Here is a 9845-nt window from a genome sequence, read left to right as displayed (position 1 = left end):
CCACAAACCCTGAACATATCAAGAATCTATCTCTGCCATAAAAATATTCATTAACTTGATCATCAACTGGTCAACCAGAGGGTTGCTTTTTAAATATTTGTTAGTATTAGCATTCATACTTTTGAGTTCCAGTTAAGTGCATTATTAATTGCATGGTCAGGTCTGGATTGACACATTAGAATAACATTAACACTTTTGGAAAATGCAGAATATGTTTCTGAACGTTGGGCAAGTGGAAAGTCAGATACGCTGCATTATGCTGCTGGTTGTTGGTACAAACTTGTCCCAATCGGTTTCAATTGCATATCAATTCCATCCAATGAAGTCCCCGGTCTTCTCCTGTTCCGCTCCTCGTTGCAGCCCCAACGACAACGGAGACCCGACAAAGAAAAGGTTGGGTCTCCCGTGCAGGGAGAGATTTAAAAGTTACCCCCTCCCTCCCACCCCACCCCCCCCCCCCCCCCCCCCCCCCCACACACACACCCCCAAAAAATAACAAAAACTACATAGAAACATAGACAAAAGATAATAAAAACGCAGACGGGCTGCAGAGGCCGCTGCTGACGAGAGTCGCGCCGCCTACCTTTGACTTTGACTCTGACATCGGGGGGGGGGGGGAGAATGCAGTGGAGAGATAAGTTTTTTTGGCCTTCCATCACAGTGATGTGATGGATGTTTATGTAAATTATGTTGTGTCTTGGGTCTATTTGTTTGTAATGTATGGCTGCAGAAACGGCATTTCGTTTGGACCTCAAGGGGTCCAAATGACAATTAAATTGAATCTTGATCTTGATCTTGATCTTGAACCCCTTGATATCTATCACGAAAAAGCTGCTACCTACCAAAAATACAACCCCAGCATCCATTTAAGATCTGAACACAGCATAAAAGAGCCTCCAAGCTACTGACTGCAATAAGGGTAGAGAAGAAGACTATGTTCCAGAGCACAATGTTCTTGGGTTCCTCACAAGTTTTCCAAAGTGAAGTGTCGTGTAGGTAATTTTCAGCACTGCAGCCAAAAAAGACAAAGCACACCACACTGTTAGATCTCATTTCACACACATGAGACCAATACAGTACTAATCCATTGGGACATTTGGGATAACCAGAGCGGAGAGGTTACAACACTTTTGGAATTAATTTGCATGAAAAGGTTTCATTGAATTATACGTTACGAAGAAGTCTGATTAGTCGGAAGCGGAGGTGTTTAGTGATATAGCACGGAATTACCTGATGCTTTTTGTATAGAATGGGTAATCCCACAGCTGAATCTGGCTCTTGTTGGATAAGGTGGTATTAAATAAACAGAGTGGTCCATCTACAAGTCCGAGAGCAGAATAACCAAAGCAGACAAGCGATCCACCAACAGCGAGTAAGGAGTAGAAGATGGAGACCAACATCTGCAGACAGAAAGGAAACAGTTACTAAACCCATACTGTCCACTCCTGCCGGACTGTGGACGTATCCAACAGGCCTGACTCGCTGCCAGGCCTGTAACGGGAACCAGCCCGGAGAGGTTGCCACCGAGCCCAGCCCAGCCTCTGCTCGCCCCATGGACTGGAGAGGAGGGAGTCGGACAGAGGGCCCGTAAGCAGCCGGCGGTGGGAGACAGTGCAGGGCCTCGATGCGGGAGAGGGCCGCTGCATGCCCTGCAGCAACCGGGCGACCGCAGGCCTGGCTTGCTCAGAGAGGAAAGGCCACCAAGCCCAGCACCTGCTCGGCCCATGGATCGAGAATAGGAAAGGGGGTGGAAGGAGATGGAGACGCTGGACAAAGGTTCCCAAAAGAAGAACCAGGGGGGAGGGAGGGGCCCTTGAGGTCGGCTGCAGGAGGTGCCCCTGGACAAGGGCTCAAGAGGGCCAGGCGTGGAGAGGGACATCGGTTCGCAGGACAGCCAAAATGGAGGACACAGGCTGCAATGGGCCTTTGTGACCAGCTAGGACTGTAAAATGGCACCTCTTACATGTGGGCTATGGGCTGTCCTGTACATTCTGTACTGACTGGGGGCAATTGTGCTTGTGCAGGAGGATAGTCTTGCTGGGCGGTTATGCGAAAAATGTATCATTCTGTACCTGCTACACATGACAATAAAGAAACCATTGAACCATAAATATTCTTCTGAAGCCCAATTTAGTAACTCTGTTACCTTCTGATCTTCTGGGTGCCTTAACATAAATGTATTGCTTTGCTTGCAGGCTCAATCATTTTAAACCCCAAGTGCGCAACTCGGATCCAGCCAGCACTGAGACGACTGTCCAGGCTGTGAAAATATATGCAGTGTTAAAATTGGCCTAAGACCCCTAGGTATGGTCAGAGGAAAATGTGGTATCTTTATCTCCCACCCATGGTCATAATCTTGTGAAGCTATTTGATCTCTAATCAGAATCTCCAATCTCCAACCTTGGATTGAACTCAAAGGGAGAAAAGACAAAAATAGGGTGATAGCAGCGTGCGTTCCATGTTCACAGCTAGTGTGGTCACTTCATTGAGTCCCACCAATGAAACCAAGCCCAATGTAGACTCGTCTGTGAGCTGTACCATCTCCACATCGTGGGAGTTAGAAACTGAGAGGGAATGCAGCATTTTTGGTTTCCATGAGTTAAATTATGAGATTAAATTATTGTTAAATTAAATTATGAGATTAAAATATGAATATAAATTTGATTACACAATCTAGGAGACTTAAATTGTGGCTGCAAATATGAAATAAAAACACAATAATTTGGGGACACTCAATAGACTAGGCAGCATCTAAGGAGATTAACATTAACATTAACTCACCCGGCTTCCTTCAGTTTAACAAGCTTATTTTGTCTACCTCCCCCCTCACACCCCAGTTCTGACCACAGGTTAGCTCTCTTCCCACAGTTGCAACCCGACCTGCTGAGTATTTCCAGCATTTTCTGTTTACATTTTCATCCTCTGCACTTTATTTGTCTTTTGTGAATAAAGTTTGGAACGTTCTTGGCAGTAGGTGTATTGAACTTTCCACAAAATTGCGGTCTTTGACATGCCGACTCTCCGTAGTCTTCTCAGGAAGTAGAGGCGCTGATGTGCTTTCTTTATGACTGCATCATTGTGCTGGGACCAGGAAAGATCTTCGGAAATGTGCACGCCCAGGAATTTGAAGTTCTTGTTCCTTTCCACCATCGTCCCGTTGACGTAAACGGGATTGTGGGTCCCTATCCTACCCCTTCCAAAGTCCACAATCAGTTCCTTGGTTTTGCTGGTGTTGAGAGTCAGGTTATTGTGCTGGCACCATTTGGTCAATCGGTTGATCTCACTTCTATACTCTGAATCGTCCCCATCAGTGATTCGTCCCACAACATTGGTGTCATCGACGAACTTGATGATGGAGTTTGCACTATGATCGGCAATGCAGTCATGAGTATAGAGTGAGTAAAGCAGAGGACTGAGCACACAGCCTTGAGGTGCACCCGTGCTGATTGTTATCAAGGATGACACATTTCCACCAATACAGACAGTTCTGTGGATGAGGAAGTCGAGGATCCAATTGCAGAGGGATGTGCAGAGACCCAGATCTGAGAGCTTGGTAACCTGCTTGGAGGGGATGAGTCCAGTATCAACTTGATTTTCCCAGTCTACCTGAATGTTGAAATCTCCTATACCACAGTAGCATTACCTTTGCTACATGCCAATTTTAACTCTTAATTCAACTTGCACCCTATATCCAAGCTACTGTTTGGTGGTCTGCAGATAAAAGGGTCTTTTTATCCTTCCAATTCCTCAGTTCTATCCATACTGACTACATCTGATTCTATATCATCCCTCGCATTCCTTACCAACAGAGCAACCCCCCCACCCACCCACCTGGCTGTCGTTTCAATAGGAGGTATACCCCTGAATATTCAGTTCCCAGCCCTGGCCCTCTTGCAGCCATGTCTCTGTAATTCCCACAACATCAAACTTGCCAATCTCCAACTGAGCCTCAAGCTCATCCACTTTATTTCTTAAACTTCACACATTCATATACAACACTAACTTTGGTATTCACCTCCCCTCTCACACTGGTCACTATTGCCCCTGACCTTACTCTCTTATCCCTTTTCGAACTTTCGTTCCCATTAATTCGGGAGTCTATTGTAACTTTTCCTGTACACACTTCCCCTTTAACTCCATCTTTGTACTCCCATTTGTCAACTCCTCCCCAACCTCCCACTGTTTAGTTTAAACCACCCGTGTAGCACTAGCAAACCTGCCTGCCAGAAAGTTGGTCCCCCTCCAGTTAAGGTGTAACCCAGCCCTTTTGTATTGGTCACCCCTACCCCAGAAGAGATCCCAGTGGTCTATAAATATAAATCTCTGCTCCTTGCCCCAGCCCCCCAGCATTCAGGTGCCCTATCACCCTGTCCCTGCCCTCACCAGCACGAGGTACAGGAAGCAATCCAGAGATAACCACCCTAGAAGTCCTTCAGTCTTCTTCCTAACGCCCTAAACTCACATTGCAGAATCTCCTTTCTCTTCTTCCCAACGTCGTTTGTGCCCATGTGCACAACTACTTCCGGCTGCTCACTTTCCCTCTCAAGGAAGTTCTGAAGTTGGTCCGAAACATCTTGAACCCTGGCATCAGGGGGGCAACAGACAATCTTCGAGTCTCACCTACCGCCACAGCATGATGGACTCTCTCAAACTTCTACAGGTGCACAGTAGAGAGCATGCTGACTGGTTGCATCGTGGCTTGGTTTGGCAACCTGAGGGTCCAGGAGTGGTAAAGGATGCAGAACGTTTCGAATGATTTCAAAGTTATCTCACCACTTTTCAGTCCACGGATCTCTGGTTTGTCAGACTGCTACCTGACAACGACAGTCAATTCACCAGCCAACAATTCAAGGAGTTCACTAGACACTGGAATTTGCACCACATCACCAGCAGCCCTGAATATCCCCAGTCTAACGGGCTGGCTGAACGGGCTGTCAAAGGTGTTAAACAGCTCATGGAACGTTCTTACAGAGCAAAATCTGACATATTCCTGGATCTGCTCAACTTACGCAACATCTCCCATGACCCCATCTTGGGTACACCCGCTCAATGTTTATTGTCATGGCAGACCCGTGCCGCAGTGCCTGTAGCAGATCAGGCATTGATCCCACAAGTTTCCCACAAGCAGATCAGGCATTGATCCCACAAGTTTTTCCACCTGAGGAGGTTCAATCCAGGTTGCAACAGAAGTGTGACATTCAAAAACAATTGTTTGACAAGACAAGTAGGCCGCTGCCACCATTGACCAAAGGGCAGGTGGTCTGCTTACAGACTGACAAAGGCCACGACCACATTGGAGTAATTTCTGGAATTGCTTCGGAGCCACGCTCATATATCATTAGTGCCGATGGCGGCACCTACAGACGTAACAGGCAACATATCCTGCCTGTGAATGAGTCAGTTCCTCCTCCGTATTATCCAGATTGTACATGTTCACTCCATCTGCGTCTAGTGGCACTCGCACTCGCATCCATGTCTGCAACGGCTCCTCTGCCTGTCCCGTCTTCGCCTGCACCACAGTCTCCTGCTTCGTCTCCAGGGACATGGGTCCAGTCTCCCCCGCCTGTGAAACTACCTGCTCTCTCCCCGGGGAAAACAAATGGAGATGGTCTCTATCGTACACTTGCTGGTGGTGTTTGTAGGCCAGTTGTGAAGTATCCGGACTATGACGTTCCTCCAGTTTGTCATCGATTGTTATACATGCCTTACTTAGCTTATGGGTCTGTATTGTTGATTCTTTAAGAGTGAGGATGTAGAACAGTGTCACTCATATTATGTCATGCTTTTGTAGTTACGCCCACTGGCCTTTCAGTAATCGCTGCTGCTTAGAGTTAGTGAAACGTATAAGTGTGAAGTTGTGCTTGCTATGTAGTTAATAAAGTCTTTTGATCTTTATCATGGTGTAAGGTTCCAGTTATTATACGGACAAACACACACGTCATAACAAGAGGAGTTGAGTATAGGAGCAAAAAGGTCCTTCTGCAGTTGTACAGGGCCCAAGTGAGACCACACCTGGAGTATTGTGTGCAGTTTTGGTCTCCAAATTTGAGGAAGGACATTCTTGCTATTGAGAGAGTGCAGAGCAGGTTTACAGGTTAATTCCCGGGATGGCGGGACTGACGTATGTTGAAAGAATGGAGTGACTGGGCTTGTATACACTGTAATTTGGAAGGATGAGAGGGAATCTGATTGAAACATCTCAGATTATTAAGGGATTGGACACGCTAGTTGCAGGAAACATGCTCCCGATGTTGGGGGGAGTGCAGAACTAGGGGCACAGTTTAAGAATTAGGGATAGGCCATTTAGAACGGAGATGAGGAAAAACGTTTTCACCCAGAGCGTTGTGAATCTGTAGAATATTCTGCCTCAGAAGGCAGTGGAGTCCGATTCTCTGGACGCTTTCAAGAGTTAGATAGAGCTTTTAAAGATAGCGGAGTCGAGGGATATGGAGAGAAGGCAGGGACGGGGTAGTGATTGAGGATGATCAGCCATGATCACAGTGAATGGCAGTGCTTGCTTGAAGGACCAAATGGCCTAGTCCTGCACCTATTGTCAATTGTAAGATCGTTGGGTCAAGCGCCGCTTACCTTAAGCCTGGGGCTTCTGCAAAAGCAGCAGCAGCCGTCGCCAGCAGCGGCAGCGTTCATGTGTAAAGCAGCCACGAAGACCTGAGAATATTAAAGGAAATGAGCACAAACCAAATTTTGTTCGCCCTGCGCGAAATCCTCCCCTGCTTTCACCCTATCCCGCTGAAAGGCCGCACCGTCCACCTCGGCGGCGAGTCCACTGGGGAACGTGTCTCGCTTCGCGTCAAGGCCGGGATGAAAGGCGCATTCTTTATATGAGGACACGCCCGTCAGTAGAGGCTGGAATCTGGAGGAACTAGCGGGACGGGCAGTACCTGTGCCGGCAGAGGGGTGGTCGACGAATCATCTATTGTATTCGGTATTATAACGATATTAATATAACATTTTCCAATTTTAGGTAACGAATTCCCCCCCTCTTTCCCGCAACTGCCCGACGCCTCACCTGGATGCTCCCATTTCTCTCTTTCCTCTTCCACTCTCTTTCCCTTCTGTCCCCTTCAACCTTCCTCTGGCCTCTTTGTGGCTTTGGAAAGCCGGTGCAGTTATCTGTGTAGCACAGAGGCAGCGAGAGGTACAACTGTGTTCCAATTCTGGGACACGCCGTTATAAAAGTAACTTTCCTCGGCAAGATTTGATGCGGGCTTCAACTAATCAACTCACAGCATGTACATTGGCTTACTCCTGCACATTTGAAACCAGCATCATGCCCTCCCATTCCTTGAACCGGATCCCACTTTCTCACCCACCCATGAAAGTTGGGTGGTCTTACCAGAAGTCCACTGCCCCACAGTCCGGCCTGAATCAGAGCTCTCTGGCCAATGTGCTGGTTGATTAAGTAGCCAATTTCTCCATTTGGGAAGAGTAACATGAGACTGGCCGTCATGGAGATGAAAGCCAGAGGAATGAGGGTTACTCCAATAATTCGAGCGCAACGGCCAGCCCCCATCCCGCGCTGCCCCCACAACTTTCTCTTGCCCGATGGATGTCGCCTGAATGTTCTACTGTTCAAAGCACTCTCACTGTGCGGCGGCGGGGGCTCAGGTTAGGCGAGAGCTCTGGAGGTCGTTGAAGCGCTGGTGACACCTCCTCTACCAACCCGTCTGGGACTTGCAGATGAGCAGCGGGTCAACGCAGTCTTTAACACCCGTGGGATCGTCATCGTTGACATTTAACAAGATCAGGAGACCATATAACCTCCCTCTACATCCGCTCCGTGCGCGGTCACTTATGCAAGATCAAACTGTCCAGAGAGGGTTTCTTAACCAGCCGCTGTAATATTAGCGGCGACCATGATATAAAGGCTTGGTAATTAATCTTCCTAATATGGGAAGGGATTGACCACGACACCGAAAAGAAACATTTAAACTAATAAAATTGAAGACATTTCGATTCGGTGATTTTTTTAAAGTTGAGGATTAGCACATTTCAAGAACATGGTAGTGATGAGATTTCAGAGACTGGATTAAACTTCAAAATACATCGAATTCAGAAGCTGATCTCCAGCGTGGAAGATATACAAGTGCTCCCACGTCAGACAGAATGGGTGTAAAAGCCCAGGGGATTGAGAGTCACCAGAACAGGTTGATCCACAGGAAGACTGACTTTAAGATTAATTTAAGAAAGAAATGCGGATGCTGGAAAAATCGAAGGTAGACAAAAATGCTGGAGAAACTCAGCGGGTGAGGCAGCACCTTTGGAGCGAAGGGTCTCGACCCGAAACGCCACCTATTTCCTTCGCTCCACAGATGCTGCCTCACCCGCTGAGTTTCTCCAGCATTTTTGTCTCTACCTTAAGACTAGTTTAAATATTTTTGAGAGGTCACCAACGTGATAGAAGTTCTACGAATTTGACGCTTCATTACGTTCACCCTGAAAGTAGTTAAAATGGCAAATAGGAGGCAGGATATGGGCATGGTGTGCCATGGATACAGATTCCAAAGACCATTCACAAATTAAGGTATTTAGCATTCATCTATGCAGAATTATCTTTTATCCAGCGACAGGAGGCGTCCAGAAAAAGAAGGCAGGGTTTGAAGAAGTCTCCACGCGAAACCCATTCCATGCTGCCTGTCCCGCTGAGGTACTCCACCATGGTGTGTCTATTTCTGAATAAAGCGACAGCGATATGGCGCTCTCTTTCAGATTATCTGTGCTCCCATAATTCGTGTTAAAATCTTGTACCAAATAACCGGACACCACAAGGTTCTTAAAATATTTCTCTAGTTTTCTTGATTTTCAGATTTCCTTGCCCTGCCGCGGGGAATATTTATATGTTAAATGTACACTAAACCAGTCGCTGGTCAAGTGCGAGTTTATTGATGCAAAACACATCAATTGCATTCACTACCGCCATGTTTTCCTATTATCTTCCCTAGATGGAATCTATCGTTCTGGGTACCTCACGCTTGTGTTCCTCCAGCAAGGTTTCAAACTCTTCACAAGACTGGTTATAGCTTTGAAATCTGAAGGGTCTCGACCCAAAACGTCACCCCTTCCTTCTCTCCAGCGATGCTATCCGTCCCACTGAGTTACTCCAGCATTTTGTGTCTACCTTGGATTTAAACCAGCACCTGGAGTTCTTTCCTACACTGCTATAGCTGTTGCTGAATCATAATGATTTGACTGAAGTAATTTATCTCCTCGTCCTTCCTCCATCTCAAGCTACCTGCAACCTTTGACACGAATCGCACTGTTTCTCCATTCGTGTTAGACTGGCACGCACTTGCTCAATTTCAATCTCACCCCTTGAAAGACACAAGAGATGCTGGGATCTCGAGCAAAAGAAAAACTGCTGGAGGAACTCCGCGGGTCAGCCAGCATCTGTGGAGAAAATAGACAGACGACATTTCGGGCCGGGACCTTTCTTCAGACTTTGTTTTGCTCCAATTCCCACAGAATCAACTACAACGGCTCCCATGCCCACATCCCCTCACCATTCCCCACCCCGGAGGAATCTAGTATGGATTCTGCCTCTTTGTCTTCTACACGTCACCCCTCAGCAAAACCACTTAAAAGGGGGGAAAAACACAGCCTCACGCCCAAGTCTAACCAGCCCACGCTCTCCACTGGTCCGAGATTGCCGAATTAATTTCGGGGAGATCAAGCAGGAACTCAATTTATACCTCCGCTGCCTCGGCAAAATCAACAGCAGTCATGGACTAGTCGCACCCAGGCTACTCTGTCTTCTCCCCTCTCCCATGAGGCAAAACATGTAGAAGTGTGAAAACGCACACCTATAGATCCTGGCACTTGTTATC

The 9845-nt window shown here is 47.2% G+C and overlaps 1 protein-coding gene across 1 annotated transcript; it reads right to left on the bottom strand.

Annotated features, from left to right (window-relative positions):
• Nucleotides 1-601: 601 nt before the first annotated feature.
• LOC129703150 (transmembrane 4 L6 family member 1-like) lies at nt 602-8328 on the bottom strand. Its single transcript, XM_055645317.1, has 4 exons — nt 7235-8328; nt 6589-6669; nt 1231-1400; nt 602-1009 (listed from the first exon to the last, which is right to left on the bottom strand). The coding sequence occupies exons 1-4, from the start codon at nt 7532-7534 to the stop codon at nt 835-837; spliced, it is 726 nt and encodes a 241-aa protein (XP_055501292.1). The 5' UTR covers nt 7535-8328; the 3' UTR covers nt 602-834.
• Nucleotides 8329-9845: the final 1517 nt, after the last annotated feature.

This window comes from Leucoraja erinacea, chromosome 14, assembly GCF_028641065.1.
Source record: "Leucoraja erinacea ecotype New England chromosome 14, Leri_hhj_1, whole genome shotgun sequence".
Classification (NCBI taxonomy): Eukaryota; Metazoa; Chordata; class Chondrichthyes; order Rajiformes; family Rajidae; genus Leucoraja; species Leucoraja erinaceus.
Note: the sequence above shows the minus strand (reverse complement) of the source record. Positions and strands in the feature narration are given on the sequence as shown.